At 45.8% G+C, this 14,861-nt stretch overlaps 2 protein-coding genes across 2 annotated transcripts; both read right to left on the reverse strand.

The window, feature by feature from the left end:
* Positions 1-204: 204 nt before the first annotated feature.
* On the reverse strand, positions 205-4,959 carry LOC135544728 (protein SET-like). The gene is made up of 8 exons (XM_064972583.1): positions 4,725-4,959; positions 3,750-3,807; positions 3,509-3,651; positions 3,214-3,317; positions 3,011-3,124; positions 2,709-2,879; positions 2,277-2,402; positions 205-2,136 (listed from the first exon to the last, which is right to left on the reverse strand). Exons 1-8 carry the CDS (start codon positions 4,792-4,794, stop codon positions 2,116-2,118), a joined length of 807 nt encoding a protein of 268 aa, XP_064828655.1. The 5' UTR covers positions 4,795-4,959; the 3' UTR covers positions 205-2,115.
* An 829-nt stretch (positions 4,960-5,788) lies between these two features.
* Positions 5,789-9,051, reverse strand: LOC135543829 (uncharacterized). The gene is made up of 6 exons (XM_064971158.1): positions 8,884-9,051; positions 8,540-8,734; positions 7,025-7,819; positions 6,292-6,772; positions 6,025-6,257; positions 5,789-5,860 (listed from the first exon to the last, which is right to left on the reverse strand). The coding sequence occupies exons 1-6, from the start codon at positions 9,049-9,051 to the stop codon at positions 5,789-5,791; spliced, it is 1,944 nt and encodes a 647-aa protein (XP_064827230.1).
* Positions 9,052-14,861: the final 5,810 nt, after the last annotated feature.

Here is a 14,861-nt window from a genome sequence, read left to right on the forward strand (position 1 = left end):
AATTCATACATTTTCTAGACTAATATTTTGGATAAAGATAAGCATAATATTTTTAGATTATAGGAGTAACTCTGGTAGGCTAGAAACAGACTTCCTCACCTCAAACTCAACTGTCAGGAGTCAGTTGGAGCATCGGGGCACAATGCCTTCATATCATAGGCTGCATTAGCTAAAGCTTAATAATAGCCACACCATAACCTCACAAACTTTTCTAAACTTTATTAGGGTAATATAAAAAGTCAAGCCATTGTTTATAGGGAAAATACGAGCAGAAGAACAAACGTAAACCAGGGGAAAAAAGCGCAATAGGGGTCCCCCCCACAAAAAACACACTCCCCCCAAAGCAAAAAAATAAATAAAATAAGTTTGACAACCCACTGTTCTGGACCCCCCCAGTAAATATTTTTTTAGTAGACAAAGATCCTATTGAAAATGAATAATCCCCCAATCAAACCCAGTATTAAAAGGTACCCTTTAAAAAGTGGACAAACTGACTGTCTTTAAACTATATAATAATGCTTGAAATTGCATCTTCATTGTTAGAATGATCTTGAAAATATGATTATCAGTAGAAGGTTCTGGACAGTCAGTCACATAATACAACACGTTTGTTGAGAAAAGCTGCCCCTGTATGGAGAATATGTTGTGGGGTTAAAGTTCAACATGTCACAACTTGATATTAAATGGTTCTTCCCCCTGAAAAGTCTTGAGCCATGAAAAACTGTAATCCATAGTACTTTAAAACAGCCATTACAAACTCCGCTAGCAAAAAAATAATAATATTCTGTGGAAGTGATGGGGGCATGTGAGCATATTTATAATTTTTGGTTAAAATGGCCAGATGAACAAACCAAATATGAAGTTGATTTAAACTTGTTATTTTATACATGCTCACATCACCTCCATACATTTTTTTGCTAGTGGTAGTTGAAGTTTATAATGGCATTTCAAAGAAAATTGGGTGAGGAACCATCCAACATCAAGCTGTAATAGTGAACTTCCCATTTAAGGACCTGGCTCAAGGGCCCAAACGGTAGGTGAATGTCCTAAGCGAACCTAGCAGCCCTCTAGTTGGCAGATCAATTACGCCTGGCCCGGGATTCAAACCGGTCAACTTTAAGCCACTGGTCCAACGTTCTTAGCCGCTAGGCTACCTACCGCCCAATTCTTTCCCGATCAGCATAAAGTGGATGTTTACTCCTACACAACACAACACTGTCAATACACCCAGACACTACCCTACACATGAATGTATTACATTTATTTATCGTTACAAAGACACTGGTACACTTAAATGTGAACATGAACAGTTTTCCAGTAGAAAAGGTGGAGAAGAACACCAGTGCAGATTCCATATGAGATTATACATGGTCTTTATTTTCTCTATAAATAACCTGTTAATTAGCCAAGCTCAAAATTACAAGAGGAAATTTTGTTTTGTTTTTATTAAAAATTTAATTTTTCAAACCTCGTGGGTGTCTGTAAAACATTACAATGAAAAGTCAATCAACAAACCCAAATGTGCCAAATGCCCACTCGACCCACCAAACCCCATTTAACGGTCTACAATAACTGTCATACCAAGATATCGACCCCAAAACATTTACAACAGTTGACAGGAAGAAGCGGATGCTCTCCATTAGTACAACACACGACGAAAAAAAAAAAAAAGCTGTCAACTCCAGGAGGCCCCCCCCAAACGCTGCGTTAAAGAAAATGTATATATATATATTTTTAAAGGTGTCTAGAGATGCTATCATCACTGCACCATGACTCCTCTTTATTCAACTCACAACTTTAACAGAAACCTTATTTATATATCATACATATATAAATTGCTATTCAAAACGATTGGTCTATACGACGACGTGCAGAATGCCAGTACTTTTATTTAATTGGTCTTCGGGGACACGTGTAGTAGTTTTATGACAGATTGCCACTAGCTTTCTGATACGGGCATGGCCTGGAAATTAACGCATCTATAGACATGGTATGGACAGGCGGACACTTGTAGAACAGGAGAGAGCACAAAATACAAAAATAAAATGAAAACAAATATTCTTGCTCCCAAGGGTTGAAGGATGATTGAAAGGACGGGGAAAGTTCCTTTAAACCTTAATCATCCTCGCCGTCCTCCTGTAGAAGAGATGCACATTTACCCGCATGCCTATAAAGACTAACATTCCAGACAAGTGACAGTCTTCCACTACATAAACATTTATTAAAAAAGCAGGGACAGTTTTACAATAGTGGGAAAAAAGTTTAACGGGAGTTACCTCTCCATCCTCTTCGTCATCTTCCTCGCCTTCATCCTCGTCTCCTTCCTCATCGATGTCTTCCAAGCCCTCTTCGTCGTCATCATCGTCGTCACCTTCCCCTTCTTCATCATCCATGTCAGGGACCTGGTAGAGTTGAGAGATGATATATTAATGAGTCCCAAACAGCACTAACTAACACAACGACGTAGGCATGAGCTGATCTTCAGTTTGAAATTGAGGCATCCAGTGGAGATGTCTAGGTGGCTGGACATGGTTGTCAGTCATGTTCATTAGAACCCTATTTCAGATGACCCCTTGGTCTAATGCCATGGCCCCAATGTAAATATATTTTGGCTAACTAAGAAACACAGTGAATACTTTACCTGGCCTACCAGAGCAAGACACCATGGGAGTCAACAAAGAACTATAGACAATAGCATGGAATCATACCAGGTAATACTGTAACGGGTTGGGCCAGATGTCATCCTTGACGACCTCTCCTAGTTCGTCTGCCCCTGCGTCGGAGTGATCTGTGAACCAGGTAAAGAAGCTCTCTGGTTCTTCGTGTTGCCTCTTCTTACCCGCTTTGTTTGGCGTTTGGCTGGCACGCTTTGTCAAGTCCTGAGATCAAAGGAAAATACAAAATAACCACGAGCAGTAAGACCATACATTCTGCATTCCCTGCAGCATGACAGACGGCAATTGAAATTCACATAGACCATTTACTTTAAGTTGTAGATGTGTAAACATACCTTTCCAGCCTTCCATTTGATTTCAGTTGACTTTGAAGATGGGTCCCCACTTTCATTCAAGTGAAACTCTTTGGAGAGAATTTTGTTCTCAAAGTACGGGTTCTCGTCGAAGTACTGAGAAATAAACCAAGAATCTGGTTAACTAAGGAACTGTTCTGTTTATATAACACGCACAATTCCTACAAAGATTAACAAAAACTCACAAAATCTATTCTGTAACCCGACTTGATGTCCTCAAACTCAGTCACCTCCACCCTGGTAAGGTAATGAAGTGCCTCCTCATCCTCCTCACCAAGAAGGGCTGAAACTGCCAACATAAATACAACCATACGTTCGTCAATGGACGGCAGCAGTTTGTATACCAACAGCTTAACCATCAGACTGTGATAATGGTGGTTGTGGGCAACAAAAATATATGTGCAGAATCCGACCATGTACAATAAGTCTTCATTCATCAAGAACATGAAGTAGTAAAAGAGCATAATATCTGCATTTTACCTTGTGGATGGTTAACAAATGTTGTGACCCAGAAGTTGGGGATTTTTGCTATGAGTTCTGACCGCTTCTGGAAGAATGGCTGGCGTAATTTATTGTACTTCTGCTCTACTTTTAAAATCTCCTCGCTGGCCTGTTCGTTCAATCTAAAGGGAAGAAAATCATGCAAAAAAAAACCCACAATTAGATCATAGCCATAAGGTACATGGGCAGTCTTGAAAATGTGTGAGGATAATTAACTCACCTGTCAATTTCATTCTGTACTTCGTCAATGTGTTCAATAGCTTCCTGTTGCTCTTTTTCTGAAAGATGAAATTCGGTCTTAATTTTGTTGAAAGACAATGACGAAATTGGACGTGCATTTCCATGCAGAAAATATTGCTGGCTGTAAATAAACAGTAAACATCTGTCCGGTACATAAAAACGTCAGCATGAGGTACCCATGGGATAGCTATGCATTCCAACATATTTCGTAGTATCTTGAGCTATCAAGAAGTTAGCTCGCTCGCTAAGGTAGCCAAAGCACTGATGCAGCTTCCTGCAGTTTCTCAAGGCCGCGTGGTTTGAATGAAGGGGGGCCGCACGCTTGGGACTGTTTTCGCCCCTCACCGACATGCCTGTTACATTCTGGCGGATGATACTAGTATCTTACGAACGCAATATTTAGCTGTTATCTTTCATTCCGTACCAGTTCTCATACTGCAATTTATTGATTTATTTCCATTCGTGTGTGCAAACCGCAATGGCGGAGCAACAATGAATGTTGGGCCTCACGAAAACAAATGTTATCTAGTTAGCGCATGTTGGATTACTAACTGGCTAGTTCGTAAACAACTAACGTTAGATAACAAAAAACGTGTACAACAATGTAACATGTGCAATGCAGTTGACCTTAACAAGTTAGTTACTTTCATGTGTAAATAAACGCGAATCCCTCCCAAACATGCGTGGCACAATGAGCTTGTGCAAAGCACAACATGGCCTCCAACGTTGTAACGTTAGCATAGCGGGCTAGTCAGTAAGCTAATGTTAGGTCGCAGATCCATTCTCACTGTGCGAGCAATCTAAATTATTTGGCTAAAACCTTCATCAAGAAGCATTTAGTGTCAGGCTAACTAAACGGGTGATAGCTAAAAGCAAATGAATACGCCATGGCTATTGCCAGGTAAAAACAACTGAAAATGGCGTTGTAACATTACAGGAGGCCGCCATTTCTTACCGGAGGTCTCGTCCGCTCCATCATGATTCGAGTTCTCCTTTCTACCGACTTTCGCCGCCGAGGCTGACATGATTTTCGAACACCTTAGATGTTTGAGACAGAATATATATTCCCAGTTGTTCAGATGTCTCCTCGGGGAAGAGAAAAGTTACGTTCCACCTTCAACGGTGGAGAGTGCGAATAACGCGCGTGTCGTGAACAAGAGAGGCTTTGCTCATGCACACACACGTTCGCCAGAACGCGCCTTCCAAAATTAGGAAAAAACTCCGCCCCAGACAGAACGACGAATCGCATCATTTCCACTCGAGGAAGTGTTTACCGGTTTCCACTAGTTACAACAGCCAAATTGGTCTAGATCATAAAATGTATGAAAACAAAAATGTAGGGTTAGGTGTAAGGTTAGAAGTGAGGTTAAGGTTAGACTGGGTTTATTACTGTAATGACCGGACTAGATCACAAAGGAACAATTGTCCAGATAATTGAGTTTACGAATGGACGGTTTATTAACCCAACTTTACACAGGCTACTGTTTGGCTGTAGCCCACGCCAAATAAATTAAAGATACCCCACAAACCAACCCTGGCCTTCTCTTGTGAAACCCAGACGTAAGAGGAAGAACAATGGCTAAACCTGGTCTTAACTTCTAACGCTCCATCCCCCTGCCCAACCCCCCTCCACACCACTCTGCCAACCACCAGGATGCCCGGCATCAGAACATTCCAGGCATTCCCGTGATTGGCAAATAGCAGGTTGATTGGCATGTCGAACACTGGGTACTGGTAAGTACAACACAACCAACTAATAGCCTAACACATTACACACAGCTGTCTGTGCGGGTCCCTACACAGCCCCCCCACCACAAAGTCCCTCTACCCCGAGGGAACAAACAAAGTCTCTGAAGGGACTCAGAGGTCTCCTTTGCCTGCATGGCTGTGATGGTTGCAGTGTCCAGATGTGAAACAGGGGGCTCCGTCCTTGGCAGGGGGCTGCCCCTCTGGGTCCCAGGGGATGAAGGCAGGGATATGGGGGACAAGGAAGCGGGAACGGGTAATACAGTCTGTGGCTCAGGGGAACCACGCGGTGACACAGGGGGGGAGACAGGGGGAGTGGGCTATCTGGAGCTTTGTCTGAGGCACCTGGGGGTGGGTGCCTAGAGAATGTCATTGCCAGAGAGGGGAATTGTGGGGGTCCCTGGGGTTTGGGGAGAAGAGGCCCCTCTGTATGGGGCTAACCTGTCCCGGGGCAGTGCCACCCTTCTCCCCCTGGGAGGAAGCTGCACCCGGTAAACAACCTCCCCTACCCTCTCCAGGACACTGCAGGGTCCCACCCAGTGACTGTCCAAGTTGGTGCATCTGCCTTTTTTCCTTAGGGGCTGGCTGTAGACCCTAACCAGCTCCCCAGCCACAAAGTGCCTTCCTCGGGTGTGCACGTCATAGTTCCTCTTCTGCCTCACACCTGCATTCACCAGCTGCTCTCTGGTGAAGGTGTGGGCTGTCTCCAGGCAGTCCTGGAGTCTCCAGGCATACTCCAGCCCTGGGGGAACATGAGGGCTATCCAGGGGACCGACCAAACGCCATCTCTGCAGGAGTGCGGATCTCTCTCCCCAGCATGAGGAGGGCAGGCGTGCAGGAGGTGGAGTCTTGGACAGCGGAGCGGCATGCCATGAGGACCATAGGCAGGTGCTTGTCCCAGTCACGCTGGTGTTTGGAGGAGACGATGGCCAGCTGCTGTCCAAGCATTTTGTTGAAGCGCTCCACAAGGCCATCACTTTGAGGATGGAGAGGAGTAGTGGGGGTCTTGTGCAGACCCAGGCTCTCACACATGGTGGCGAACACACAGGACTCAACGTTTCTGCCTTGGTCACTGTGGATGGACTCTGCAGCTCCAAACCTGCTGAACATCCCCGCTGTCAGGGTGTCGACAATGGTCTCTGCCTCCTGGTCAAGCAGAGTATAGGCCTCGGGCCATTTTGTGAAATAGTCCATGGCCATGAGCACCCAGCGGTTTCCACTGTCTGTGGTGGGGAATGGCCCAACTACATCCACTCCCACCCTCACAATGGGAGCCCCCACTGGGAACTGTTGGAGCTGAGCATGAGAGCGGCCTCCTCTACCCACTGTAGCACTGGCTGTAAAGTCTGTGTCCCGTCCCTGCTGCTGCCCCCATTCAGCCACGTCAACAGTCTGCAGCTCACAGCAGACGGGCCTGCTGGCCCGACACACTGTGGCACAGACCCCCTCCTCTGCACACGGCGCTCTCTCCCGTCCCTCTCTCCGCTCTCAGTGGCGGCAGCCGTCTGCAGTACAGGGCCGACGGGACATGGCGTCGGCGTTGGAGGGGTGTGCCCCTGCCCTGTGCACCACTGTGAAGTCATACGGCTGAAGCTCCTCCAACCAGTGAGCCACCTGCCCCTCTGGCTCTCTGAAAGACATGAGCCACTGGAAAGCATAGTGGTCAGTCCGTACAGTAAAGGGCAGGCCACCCAGGTAGTACCTGAAGTGTTTGAGGGAAGCCATAACAGCCAGGAGCTCCTGCCAGGTGACAAAGTAGTGGCGCTCATGTTTGTCAAATGTTCTGTTGAAGTACGCCACCACTCTCTCCTCTTCTGGCCCCACCTGGGCCTGAACCCCACCCATGCCCACATTGCTCGCATCTGTGTCCAGGATAAAGGGCAAGGTGAGGTCAGGGGGGGCGAGCACGGGGGCCTCGATCAGTGCACGTTTGAGGGTGTTGAAGGCCACGTCACACTCCACTGTCCAAGTGAAGGCCTTGTCCTTTGGCAGCAGGCGGTTCAGGAGAGCAGCGATGCTTGAGAAGCCCCGTACAAACCTCCTGTAGTACGAGGCCAGGCCCAGGAAGCTCTTCAGCTGACGCTGGTCGGTGTGGGTGGGCCAGTCTCGGACAGCCCCAACCTTGTCCTCCATGGTGCTGATCCCCTCCTTCCCCACTCGGTGGCCCAAGAAGGACACCTCTCTACTCATGAAGTGGCACTCGGGGTGGAGCTTCAGACCTGCAGCAGCCACCCGCTCCAGCTCATGCCCTAGCGCCACCAGGGCTGACTGGAAGGAGCTGCTGTCATGACTGTCCTGATCAGGTCAGACCACAACCCTACAGATTATCTCTCAAACCCAACAGAGGAGGAGAGAAATAGGGGTCTGAAGATGTGGGGGTTTTATAACTCCTCATGCCCCTGGTAAATCTCAGGCTACAGACAAATTCCTTTGTCCTGTTACTATGGAGAACCAGCCTCAGAACATTAATTAAACATGAAATAAAGAAACTTTGGAACAATGGTTTCCGTCAGCCACAATGGTGGTCATGACGATAGATGGAATATGAAAATGTATGTCATTTTTGTTTTGTTATTAAAGGTTAATAGATTACGTTATTACGAAAACATGGGTAACACGCGCCATAGTGTGTTGGCCCATTATACTAAGTTCTAATCAATAGCCTATAATGTGTTTTGTCTATGTGTATCTTTTATTATAATTTTAGCTTTTTAGTCAATAAATATTCAACTAAGATTGGTGTGGTACGAACTCATTGGTGAGACCTGGGTCCGTGAAGATTCACAGACAAGACAACGTTCAGATCGAGATTGTAGAGGTAACTGGTTAATTAGCGGCTGTTGTAAAATCGGTATTCTGATATTCTTTGAGTTAATTTGGGAAAAAGAAACTCAATAAAAACTATTTTTCCCATGGTGCCCCAGGTTAATGAGTTAATAATTGCTTGATTCAATTAATCATGCAATTAGAAACTTTTAATAATTCGATGAACAACAGTCGTCACATTAACTAATACAACGTCACGACACTGCCATGGGCCAGGATGTCATCGAGGTATACCAGACACTGCTGTCGGGGGATGCCATCCAGCACCCTGTCCATCAAACGCTCAAAAATAGCTGGAGTGTTGCACAGGCCGAAGCACAGGACCTTGAACTGCCAGTGTCCTCTGTTAGTAGAGAACGCAGTTTTGGCTCTGGCTTCTGGGGAGAGGGGAAACTGCCAGTAGCCACTGTGGAGGTCTAGTGAGGAGAACCAGGAGGACCCCCTAACCAGGTCCAGCGACTCATCGATACGTAGTATGGGGTATGAGTCCTTCCTGGTTACCTTATTCAGCCACCTGTAGTCCACACAGAACCTCAGCTTGCCCCCTTCTTCGGAACCATGACGACTGGCACCGCCCAGGGACTGTCTGAGGGCTCAATGAACTCTGCCCGCTGCATCTCCAACACAGCCTTGTATGCCGCCTCCTGGCGTGCCAGTGGGATACGGCGGGGGCACATCTTGATGGGCCGAGCATCACGTGTCGATCTCATGGTGGTGGGAAAGAAAGCCAGGGGTCCGCACTACCCGGTCTATGAGGACCCTGAGCCGTTTCCCTGAGCTCTGGGGGACATGGGGCAATCCCGGCGCAGATGGCCTGGCTGGCCACAACCCCAGCAGACCCTGGGACCAGGGCGTGTGTTTCGTGCCGCCTGAAGCGACACAGCACGAATGAGTTCTGTCATTTCATCCACCCACGCAGGCTTTTCCGGCTCTGGGCTGCTCTGCCCCCCAGCCCGCACAGAGGGTCTGTCTCCCTTCACCCCCACCAAAGCCCCAGCTGAAGCCCCAGCCCACACCAGCTCCTTCTCCAAAGCCATCTCCAAGGCTACCTGCAATGAATCAGGATGAGCCAGCTGGGTCTGTATGCGCAGCTCCGTTGGAGAGAGAGCCTGTATGAACTGGTCCCGTGATAGCTCGCTCTGCACTGAGGGGGGCCTGTGAGCATATGCCCGCCGAGAGAGGCTCTCAATGTCATTAGCTAGCACCCGTAGAGGCTCTCGAGGCTACCTGCGTCTATTACTCAGTTCGGAGTGCAGCAGCCCGGGCTGTACACACTGTCCATAGCGCCTCTTCAGCGCTCCCACTAAAGCACCATAATCATGTCTGGCCTCGGGGCTAATCAATATCAAACAGGCCAGAGCATAATCCGTGAGGCATACAGCCAACTGCAGTGCCCTTTCTTCATCCGACCACCTCCTAAAATGAGCTAACAGTTCAAACTGAGCATGAAAAGCTTCCCAATCCGCCTCACCGGAATACTTCTGGGGCCTTAACAGATACGGACGCAGCCGGGAACTGGGCGCCGCCATGTTTGCTTACTTCCTGAGCCCCAGACTTCCCGTCCCGCCGTGTCGACGTCGCCCCTTCGGTCCGCCCACCAGAATCCGCGTGAAGCACAGTCGAAGAAGCACTCATGCCCGCTTCAGCTGCCATCACTCTAATGTCCTCCCTCAAGCAACCTCTGGGCTCCGACGCCCTGGCGATCTCCTCAGCCAGATCCTCCGACGCACACGCACCTCCTTGGCCATAATCGTCCCCTACCTCCACCTTCACTTTTGAATTCCTCTCGAAGCATTTTCAACCCCCGTTCTGACCTACGGTAGCTAGCCACAGAAGTCAGCTCGCTAGCTGGCTAACTTTTATCAACATTTTTACTTCTGACACCAATGTAATGACCGAACTAGATCATAAAGGAACAATTGTCCAGACAGAGGATTGAGCTTATGAATTGACGGTTTATTAACCCGACAGGCTACTGTTTGGCCGTAGACAACGCCAAATAAATGAAAGATACCCTACAAACCAACCTGTGACCTTCTCTTGTGAAACCCAGATGTAAGAGAAAGAACAATGGCTAAACCTGGTCTGAATTTCCAATGCTCCATCCCCCTGCCCAACCCCCCTCCACACCACTCTGCCAACCACCAGGATGCCCGTTATCAGAACATTCCAGGCATTCCCGTGATTGGCAGATAGCAGGTTGATTGGCATGTCGGACCCCGCGAACACTGGGTACTGGTCAGTACAACACAACCAACGAATAACCTAACACATAACACACAGCTGTCTGTGCGGGTCGCTACATTACTTTGTTGCTGGGTGTCCAACTTGGTGTCTGCACTGCTGTAATTCAACTTGTGGACCTGGCCAGAGTGGAAGTGTTGTTTAGAAATCTCAGATGGCGGGTTTCTTCAAAAAACGTCAGCAAACTTTGATATATCAAGATGAGGACACTGATCTCAGATAAAGAGTATCCCACTTTTTACAAGCATGTAGAGGCAGGAGATAGCCAGACGAGTAAATTGGGCTAAGGAACAGAAGTTGGGTATTGGAGAAAGGCCATCAGTGCGTGTTCTTCAACCGATATAGCGGAAGAATGTGGGGCAAGAGCATGGTGAACTGATAGATGTGGTTATGGACAGCGTGGAAGAAGAAGAGCCGAGTGCAGAGGAAATATGTGTGCTGAGGAAAAATGGCACCAAGTATAAACTCTGCTGTCTCTGATGGCTAAGAAATTGAACCCGACGAGAGTGATGACGAATTACCTGGTCATGCAAAGGATGATTCTGGACCAGTGGGAGTGACATTTTTGGAGAAATTGTATCCCTGCCTTTTGGCTGACAGGTATCCTAGTAGAGCATTGGGCAAGTAACTGAAATGTTGCTAGATAGAATCCCTGAGCTGACAAGGTAAAAATCTGTCGTTCTGCCCCTGAACAAGGCAGTTAACTGTAATGGAAGAGCCGAGCCAGTGAAAACACAAGGAAGAGACCAAACGGCCCTGAGGGCACAGGGTTCATCGTGTCAATCAAAAGATGCTTCAAAGGCATAGAAACACCAAACTAAATTGAAGTTGTGCCTCCTAGTTTTCTGTTACGTTTGGTTTGAAATTACATCATAAACATAAACACAGCTCAACACTGAATACACATAGACTGGGCACCTTCTCCTTTGAGGTCCTTTGTAGTTCAGTTAGTAGAGCATGATGCTTGTAACTAGAGGTCGACCAATTATGATTTTTCAACACCGATACTGATTATTGGAGGACCAAAAAAGCCGATACAGATTAATTGGACGATTTTTAAAAATGTACTTGTAATAATGACAATTACAACAATACTGAATGAACACTTATTTTTACTTAATATAATACATCAATAAAATCAATTTAGCCTCAAGTAAATAATGAAACATGTTCAATTTGATTTAAATAATGCAAAAACAAAGTGTTGGAGAAGAAAGTAAAAATGCAATATGTGCAAGAGAGAAAGATAAGAAAAGAAAGCTAACGTTTCAGTTACTTGCTCAGAACATGAGAACATATGAAAGCTGGTGGTTCCTTTTAACATGAGTCTTCAATATTCCCAGGTAAGAAGTTTAAGGTTGTAGTTATTATAGGAATTCTAGGACTATTTCCCTCTATACCATTTGTATTTCATTAACCTTTGACTATTGGATGTTCTTATAGGCACTTTAGTATTGCCAGTGTAACAGTATAGCTTCCGTCCCTCTCCTCGCTCCTCCCTGGGCTCGAACCAGAAACACAATGACAACAGCCACCATCGAAGCAGCGTTACCCATGCAGAGCAAGGGGAACAACTACTAGAAGGCTCAGAGCGAGTGATGTTTGAAACACTATTAGCGCAAGTTAACTAGCTAGCCATTTCACTTCGGTTACACCAGCCTCATCTCGGGAGTTGATAGGCTTGAAGTCATAAACAGCGCAATGCTTGACGCACAACAAAGAGCCGCTGGCAAAATGCACGAAAGTGCAGTTTGAATGAATGTTTATTCGCTTGCTTCTGCCGACCACCGCTCAGTCAGATACTTGTATAATCAGTCAGATTATATGCAACGCAGGACACGCTAGATAATAACTAGTAATATCATCAACCATGTGTAGTGATTATGATTGATTGTTTTTTGTAAAATAAGTTTAATGCTAGCTTGAAATTTACCTTGGCTTACTGCACTCCGTGTGGAGTGCAACGAGAGAGAGGCAGAACGTTATTGTGTTGGACTAGTTAACTGTAAGGGTGCAAGATTGGATCCCTGAGCTGACAAGGTGAAAATCTGTCGTTCTGCCCCTGAACAGGCAGTTAAACCCACCGTTCCTAGGCCGTCATTGAAAATAAGAATGTCTTCTTAACTGACTTGCCTAGTTAAACATTAAAAAAATTGGCAAATCGGTGCCCAAAAATACAGATTTCTGATTGTTATGAAAACCTAATTAATCGGACATTCTGATTAATCGGTCGACCTCTACTTGTAACGCAAGGGTAGTGAGTTTGATTCCCGGACCACCCAAATGTAAAATGTACGCATGCATGACTAAGTCGGTTTGGATAAAGGTGTCTGCTAAATTGCATATGTGAACGACCGACCGCCTTGATTCAGTCTTATGTAGCAACATTTGAAATTGTGTTTTTTTACATTGGATAAAAGTAGAGACTCAGAGCTACAAAATGTTATATCATACACTGCATTTGAGGAACAATGGGAAAGTAATTCTGCTTTGAAAGTTGATCAACTTGTAACCTCACTTTTGAGAAAATGGCCTTTGAATGTTTTGGTACCTACTGGAGAGCTTTTCTTTGTCTACACCCATTCAGCATCGCTCACACCCTCTTAAGCTTTAGCCCCCATCCAAACTCTAACCACTCTACTCGCCCTAGCAGAGCTGGTTAGACATGTTATCCAGAGTGTTGGTTACTAACTGTGCTGCTGGCAACAATTTATTTACACTTTTTTGCTGACGTTTACTGACACCGGCCATATTCAATGTTTGTTGAGCGTCCGTAAATTCATTAGTTATTCTGTGCTCTGGCACACTCAGTCGAGTGTGCTCTGAAATCAGAGTAGATGGCCAGACTTAATTGACAAACTCACCCGAAATAATTACTTGCATAGTGACATGTAGCTCGCTAAATAATGGACCATAATCCCAACTCATGACGTTACTACCCTGCATAAATCTGCAGGTAGCTAACCAACCAAATTCAATGTTAGCTAGCTAACATTAGGCTATAACTAGCCAAACAAATGGCTCTGAGATACGAATAATAAGATCATACAAGTAACGTTAGCTAGCGAGCCAACCAGCTAACGTTAGCTAGCTAACAGTACACTCAAAATTAGAAACGCATAATATCTTAAAATATTGCTAGCTAGACTATCTTACCCGTATACATCATAGATGGATCCGTCTCCTGTCACGGATGCCATGGTTGCCCTTAGTTTGAAGACTTAATCTGGAGACAGGTTTTTTTCCCATCTCCTTAGCTATCACTCAAATTCTACTGATTTCAAAACTCAGTCCTCTAGGAAGTGGAGAGCAGCACTTTGCAGTTTTACTACGCAATACATTTTTTTACAGCTGCGTTAGACAGGATTACCTACACATACTGACCAGCTCAAATAGACAGAAGCATGCGATATGGCACCAATCCAAACTCATCTCTCGGCATGTCTCAGCCAATCATGGCTAATCTGTGGCTAAACCAACTAGGCTCGTACTTTAACCCACTGTTTCTAGGTCGTCATTGTAAATAAGAATTTGTTCTTCACCGACTTGCCTAGTTAAATAATGTTAAAACAAAAAATGCGGGAACTGTTAAATAGGTGAAGGTAGCTTCACGTGGACTTGTGAAGATTTTCTGTGTTACTTCTGCCTAGAGGGAAGGGGTTGCTCGTCACGACAAGTCCTGTGATATGCTTTGCTCTACGGAGAAGGGCGCCTTCGAAAGGAGTGATTAATGGGGTGGCGTTGAGGTGACGCAAATGAAATTGAAGATTCCCTAAGACACCCACTGTTTGGTGATACACAGACTCGGTGGCGAACGTGGTAAAACTGAGCAGACACTGTCTGTCCTTTTGAGTTTTGAAGCAGGGTCTTCATCTGACAAAGTCATGTTGAGATACAGTGCATTCGGAAAGTATTCAGAACCCTTCCCCTTTTCCACATTTTGTTACGTTACAGCCTTATTCTTAAGTGGATTAAATCATTTCCCCCCCTCACCAATCTACACACAATACCCATAACGACGAAGCAAAAACAGGGTTTTATAAGTTTAATTTACTAAAATAAAAAAATGCAAATGTCACATTTACATAACTATTTAGACCCTTTGCTCAGTACTTTGTTGAAGCACCTTTGGCAGCTATTACAGCCTCAAGTTTTCTTGGGTATAACACTATAACACTCCCTCGATCCTGTCTCCCAGTCCATGCCGCTGAAAAACATCCCCACAGCCTGATGCTGCCACCAACCATGCTTCACCGTGGGGATGTTGCCAGGTTTC

This window comes from Oncorhynchus masou, chromosome 8 (assembly GCF_036934945.1).
Source record: "Oncorhynchus masou masou isolate Uvic2021 chromosome 8, UVic_Omas_1.1, whole genome shotgun sequence".
NCBI lineage: Eukaryota > Metazoa > Chordata > Actinopteri > Salmoniformes > Salmonidae > Oncorhynchus > Oncorhynchus masou.

Excerpts from the sequence above, each read along its gene's own strand:
- LOC135544728 (XM_064972583.1), bottom strand. The coding sequence starts at position 4,794 with ATGTCAGCCTCGGCGGCGAAAGTCGGTAGAAAGGAGAACTCGAATCAT. Across the intron at positions 3,808-4,724 it reads TGGAGCGGACGAGACCTCCG|AAAAAGAGCAACAGGAAGCT; the intron begins GTAAGAAATGGC and ends TTCATCTTTCAG. Across the intron at positions 2,880-3,010 it reads TCAAATGGAAGGCTGGAAAG|GACTTGACAAAGCGTGCCAG; the intron begins GTATGTTTACAC and ends CTTTGATCTCAG.
- LOC135543829 (XM_064971158.1), bottom strand. The coding sequence starts at position 9,051 with ATGAGATCGACACGTGATGCTCGGCCCATCAAGATGTGCCCCCGCCGT. Across the intron at positions 8,735-8,883 it reads TCATGGTTCCGAAGAAGGGG|TTTCCCCTCTCCCCAGAAGC; the intron begins GCAAGCTGAGGT and ends GGCTACTGGCAG. Across the intron at positions 5,861-6,024 it reads CCTGCAGTGTCCTGGAGAGG|GTGCCTCAGACAAAGCTCCA; the intron begins GTAGGGGAGGTT and ends ACCCACCCCCAG.